Source organism: Propithecus coquereli, unplaced genomic scaffold, assembly GCF_000956105.1.
Source record: "Propithecus coquereli isolate 6110/MARCELLA unplaced genomic scaffold, Pcoq_1.0 Scaffold46, whole genome shotgun sequence".
Classification (NCBI taxonomy): Eukaryota; Metazoa; Chordata; class Mammalia; order Primates; family Indriidae; genus Propithecus; species Propithecus coquereli.
In genome coordinates this window covers 4158865-4165312 of record NW_012150396.1, presented here as the reverse complement: position 1 = coordinate 4165312, position 6448 = coordinate 4158865, and the positions used below count along the sequence as shown (strand labels likewise).

General features: G+C 46.4%; 1 protein-coding gene across 1 annotated transcript in view; it reads right to left on the bottom strand.

Annotated features, from left to right (window-relative positions):
• CFI (complement factor I) overlaps nt 1-6448 on the bottom strand; it is a 46031-nt gene that overhangs the window by 34775 nt on the left and 4808 nt on the right. The window contains exons 2-3 of the mRNA XM_012655129.1: nt 1604-1886; nt 3-107 (exon numbers count right to left, since the gene is read on the bottom strand). Of these exons, the coding sequence (XP_012510583.1) occupies nt 3-107; nt 1604-1886 (388 nt within the window). The remainder of the gene's footprint in view (nt 1-2; nt 108-1603; nt 1887-6448) is intronic.

The window sequence follows — 6448 nt, the reverse complement described above, 5'->3', positions numbered from 1 at the left end:
GCTCCAGCTACTTTCACATATGAACATTTTCGTGTCTTGGTCTACGAGTTTTACTTCAACAATTCCCTCTGAGTTTGTATTTCCATACAAGGAAACACTGAATTTTCCTAAAATAAAAAACCAAAAGAATGAGTGTTATTTTGGCATTTACTTTTTTCCCTCTTAATTAAAAAGCCTTTAAAATAATAAAATACATCATTTCAAATTCCCTTTGAGTACCACCAAGACTTTAAGAAATAATAGTGAGCAGTTCCTTTACGACCGCTCACTGTGTGTCAGTGGCGTGCTTCCAGTTGCACAGAAGATCATTACACCCTCACATCACCCTCCGGAGACTAAGACTATGTTTATCCCCATTGTCACATGGGAGGAACCTAAATCTAGCAGAAGTCAAGTTACCGGCCCAAGTGAAGAAGCCAGGAATTGGAACCTCCTCAAACCGATCTCACTCCAAAGTCCAAGTTCTTAAAAGTAAGCTAAACAATTAATGAAAATATAGAGGGTTTATGTATTCTTGTACATTTAAGGCATTTAGTGCCTCAGGAGAAGAAAAGTCTGATGCTGACTAAATAACCTCCACTCCTGCCTTCTTCCTCCCCAATAGATAACAGAAGTGGGCTCAGACAGGGAGCCTTTTCCCTCCTTTTCCACAGTACCTCGACATCTTAACTCAGCATCTCAAAAATACATAGGCTACTGTGAGCTGTATGTAACAGTGTCTTTACAAAGAATGTTCTCAGCATTCCTGAGGCCATGAGTGTCTGTGATCACTTGATACCAGAAGACAATGGGCCTGAGTTTTGCTGTCATAGCTCCCATTTTAGGAGTACTTTCTGTTTGCCAAGCACTGTGAGAGGAGCTTTTCATATATCATTCTGTTTAATTTTCACAAGACGCTTACAACTTAGAAAGTTCTATCATTCACATTTTACAGATGAGGGAACTGGGTCTCGAGAGGTGGCACAGCTTGTCAGTGGCCGAGGTGGGGTTTGAGACTAATCTGACGGACAGTGAGATCCCTGATCTTAACACTCCGCTAACCCCAATGCTAAGGCCCAGCCTCCTCCTTACATTCGGCACCCGCATGGAGTGTGGACAGTCTCTCTGGTCTGCGGTGCCAAGAGTGCTGGGTTGGAGTACGTTCTAGGTTAGCAGCGGCTCGAGCCTGGTTGGATAATCAGGCCAGCAGGGTCAGGGCCTGGGGAGAGGGATGCTGGAAGAAATTGTTGGGGCTGGAGGTCCAAAAGGGAGCCTGAGGCCTAACCAGCCTACATTTCAGGTAAAGACTTCTTGGCTGGGTTCTGAACCAACTCAGTGTCCTGGAATAATCCTTTTAACCGAGTAGTAGTGAGGGTGGCCCAATCCTAAGGCTGGGCTGTAGAGAATGGCACAGGCCCCGAGGGGAACGACTGGACTCAGGGCTGGCTGGGTTCTGGTGACCCCTGATTTCTTTGGTTATTACTCCAATTACTATTGAGGGTCTAGAGAAGAATTCTGAGTTGTCATCGTAATATTTCACGGGAAAAGTATTTTCTAATAGAAAGTATGGCATACGGTTGCCCTCTTATATCACGGAATGACTTGAAAACCAGGCTTTTCCTACCTTCAGCTTTGCATATCCCATTGTTTAAGAACTTCGTCCCTGGATGAAGACATTCCAAGCTCTTCAGCTGACAGTATGTCGGGTAGCTCCTCCCGTTAGTTGCACACACCGCGGTGCCATTCTTCGGGCACTGATACGGGAGTTTACACACGCAAGTCCCTTCGACGCACTTCTGCCATGGCTGGCAGAAGACCTTATTGCAGGAGAGGTGTGTGTATTTTTTCGCTAAGCACTTTGCCTCCACCAGATCCTCCTCTTGAGAGGTGTCTGATGTTAAAGTGGGCTGTAAAACGCAAAATAAACATTCATGTAGCAACAAACTAAAGTGTCCTGTTCGAAGATGAATAAATGAAGGAAAAGAGCAAAACAGACAGGTGTGGGTGGTGTGGTCTGGTGGCTTTAAGAATTAGAAAAAGCTGGCTTCTAGTCCCAGTTCGGGCACTTACACTTATATGGCCTGGGGCAAGTGACCCTCCTGAAATGTGAATTTCCTCATCTGCCAAATGGGGCTACTAGCTCTTATTTTGCAAGGTTATTGTAAGCATTGGAAATAACAGGTGTGTAATGGCTGGCAGGTACCAGACATGAAATTAGTGGGAGCTCTTATCCTAAGGCCAGCGTAGATTTTGGCCTTTGAAGAAATCAACTAATCTCAGCAGTCGTGTTAAGGAGTAACACACTTGGTGCTGAATGTCGTCTCATGGAATGAATTGATATGTGAAATTTATTAATTCTACTATTAAATGCAGAACCATTTATTAAACTCCTCCTGCACACAAAATCCTGCTAAGGTGAACATGACATGGCACGCTGAGCGGGACGGCGCAGAACATATTTAGGGCACGGTGAGCAGCCCCGACACTCGAGTGTACAGCACTGAGTGTGCTTCCAGTGGGTGGCCACTGGCCAGGAAGCTGGGGAGGAAGAGGCAGCAAGAGAAGAGTGTGAGAAAGGTTTGGGAAGCAAAAGCACTAGGGTTCCCCAGTGTAATCTGTGTAGGGGTTGAGGGTGGTCCTAGGTTTTGAGGCCGAGGGAATGTAAGGCTGTATAGTGCCATTAATCACAATAGACATTAAGGTAAGGCAGAGCCTTGTTAATTTGGTTTGGGACCTTTTGAGTCCGAGGTGCCTGAAGGACACACGTCTGGGATATTCTGTAGGGGAAATGTGTGTCTGAAGTTTAGAAGACAGATTATTAGCTTAGGTATCATTTAGAGTGAGAGCGTGAGCGTTATTCTGTGCTCAGGAATGCCCGAAGGCTAGGGGTAAAGGGATAAAAGTCTCTGCCCTGTGGAGTACACCAACCCAAAGAGACACAGGCAAGCATGACTGACAGTATCCCTGACAGACCTGGGCGGGGAACGCCCTTAGGACAGAGTTCTGGGCCCCTGAGCCTGACTAGGAGACTGGGGACCACTTCCAGGAGAAGCTGATGTCGGGGCTGAGTTCTGAGGGTGTGGAGGGGGAGGTGGCAGTGGGGAGGGACTCCAGGCTGGACTGTGCGTTGGACTCCAACAGTCAGTCGGAGGCTGGAGAACAGAGTGAGAAGGTGGCTGGGGATGAGGGAGCAGGTTCTGAGGGAGCCTCCGAGGGACTGTAAGTGGGAAAGCAGATTTGCATTTTAGGAAGATCCTTGTGGAAATCAGATCAGACAGGGGAGAGGCCATTTAGACCTGCAGGAATCCAGAGGATATATGGGGGCTAGGAACGGGCCAATTGAGCCAAAAATCAGTTTGTGGAAAGCCAGTGGTCTCTCCCTGTCCCCAGCTGCCCCCCTGGAAGATGGGCATCCTGTCCGCTAGTCTCTCGTCCCAGCAGTGAGACCCTTGTCCTTTCTAAGTGCTTTGCAGCTGCCGTAACAGAGACAAATGAACAGGCTTTAAATGCTGTTATGAAGACAAAAGTAAGCTAATTGCAACCATGTAAGATTTTGCAAATGCTGTAAAAGTCATTCTCTCCAATACGCTTTTCAGTAAACTTTAAAAATAGCCATAGAGATACAACCAGCAAGATGGCGGATAAGAAAAACTGCCAGCCAGAGTGTCAGATTTTAGATGAAAGTGAAAAAAACAAAAGGCAGACAAACATAGATCAGAGAAGGGTTGGAAGGAAGGGTGCCCTGAAACTACAGGAGACTCCACGGGAAGAAGTTGCAGAGCAGAACTGGAAGGAGAAAGGCATCGGCAGGGTCTAAACCCTGAGAGGCATGGAGACCAGCGACAAGGTTAGGTGGATCAGTTAACCTTCCCGTCCCTTGCATCTCAGACTGCTGGTGGGCTCCTGAGCTCCTGGAGAGACCTGCCAACACCAGCCCAGAGACAGCTGCTGCCAGTGAGCAGTGAGGGCACCAGGCTCCCAGCTCCTTGGGGCACCACCCGCCCCACAGACCCCAGCCCAACGGCAGGCGCCATATTTCTTCATTCTCCTCTCCCGTTCCCCTTCCCCACCCATGACTGCCGAGAGAGACAATTTAGCCACCACTTGGAGGCATCGCAGGAAGGGGACCTTTCCTTTGGGGGGCCTGCAGCAGACTGAGGGGTACTCGGACTGTGAACTTCCTATCCACCAGCCTTCCCAGGTGCTGCTGCACAGCAGGGCAAATCCCAAGGTGGAGAGACATTGATCCAGCTTGGGCACCCCGTGGGTGACTTGAGACCAGCACTCTTCTCCCTGGCAGGGTCAGGGATTGATCTCTGGGCTGGGGGACAGGTCTGTAGGCCAGATCCCGTGCACCCAGGTCTCGATCGCATTGCTCCGGGGCATAGAAGGGATATTTGTGAACCACTCTACTGAGGTATGTGTGCCTTCAGGGGCAGATCAGAGTGGGTCCTAGCTGCACCGTGCTCAAGGGGCAACCCTCCTCCCACAGAAGGGCCGTGCGCCCAGCTTAGGCTGTAATCCTGGCCCACATCACAGTCAGGGGAGATCCACTAGCTTGAGGTCCTGCCTGGCGGCAGAGGCCTGGGAGAAGCTGCGGAATAGGAGAGGATGGAAAGAAGCGAGGCCTGCTCCAGACTGCAGGTCTCAGACAGCCTCACCTCCATACGCAGACTTTTTGGCTGAATGGGGCCATTTCAGCCCCTCCCTGACAGCTTTGCCTAGAAGCAGAGAACAGACCTTTGACATCTGCTAACAGCATTTGTAGAGTTTGAGGGCAGGATCACCCAACCCAGCCCACCCAGCCTCACTCTCCCACCTTCCCCCACTGAGGTGGAGAATAAGGACACACCTGGAATTCCCAGGGCCCCACCCACCACCTGGGGCACTAGAGTGCCTCTCCAGAGGAATGAGAGCTGGTAACATGACCCAAAAACAACACTACAGCTTGCTCCTCCCAGCAAGCGCCATCTGCTGACAGGGAGGTCAATTTGCACACCCTTTTGCTGCATCATACAGGGTGTGGTCGAATTTCACCCACAAACACCACCTACTGGCTCAGAATCTATACTTGGTGTGTTATTACCTAAACAAAAATCTAAAGGTTAAGAAGCAACAGCTGCTCCAGATGGGAAGGAATTAGTGAAAGAACTCTGGAAGTATGAAGAATCAAATGGAAAGCACACCCTCAAAGGGGAATACCAGCTTTCTAGCAATGGATGTCGACCAAATTCAGAGCACTAAAATACAGAAGAAGAATTTCAAACATGGATTGTAAGAAAACTCAATGATATGCAAGAGAAAATGGATACCCAACACAAAGAAGCCACACACACAAAAAATCCAGGACTTGGAAGAAAGATTCACTGAAGAAATTGAAATATTAAAGAAAAATCAAACAGAACTTCTGGAAATGAAGAATTTATTCAAGGAATTACAAAACACAGGAGAAAGCCTCAAGAATAGGGTAGATCAAACAGAAGAAAGAATCTCAGGGATTGACGATAACACCTTTCAATTAAATAAGTTAGTTGAAGAGATAGAGCAGAGAAATAAGAGAAGAGAGCAAAGCCTACAAGAAATGTGGGATTATGTGAAGAGGCCTAACGTGAGAATCACAGGCATCCCTGAGAGTGAAGAAAATACACAAGGGTGGATAAGCTATTTGAGGATATAACAGAGGAAAATTTCCCAAGCCTTGCTAAAAATCTAGGTATCTAGGTACAAGAAGCTCAAAGGGTTCCTGGCTGATTCATCACAAACAGGAAGACACCACGACACACAGTCATCAGATTGGCCAAAATAAACATGAAAGAGGCCCTCCTATGATCTGTAAGGTAAAAGAAGCAGGTAACCTACAAAGGAAAACCCATCTGACTAACTGCAGACTTCTCAACTGCAACTTACAACCCATAAAAGACTGGGGCCCCATTCTCACTCTTCTCAAATAGAATAATAGAATAGGGTCCTATAACGAGCCCCTTCATTTAGATAGTTTACAATGTTTTGCTATCTTAACAATGCTGTAATGAATCATCATTTCCCACATATGCTAAGTATATCTGTCAATTACTTATCTGGAAGTGAAATTGCTGAATCAAAGAAATGAGCAATTTTCATACTGAAAGATATTGCCTATGTGAGAATGCCTAGTGTCCAAACCCTTGACCACAGAGTACATATCTTATTAACTTTTTTATCTTCACTAATTTGATAGGTAAAAATGTTACCAGAGTATACTTTTACTTGCATTTTTTCCCTCAGTGAAGTTGAGTATCTTTCAATTTGGTCAATGCTCAAATTTTAAATGATTTTTATTTTTTTCTCCACATACTAACCATATCTTTTACTTTTAATCTGATGTAAATTGGATTTTTCTTATTTTTGTAGGAACTTTTTATATGTTTAATATTAAAGAAACCAGCACTTTGTCTGGAATATGAGTTGCAAAAATTGTTTGTCTATTGAT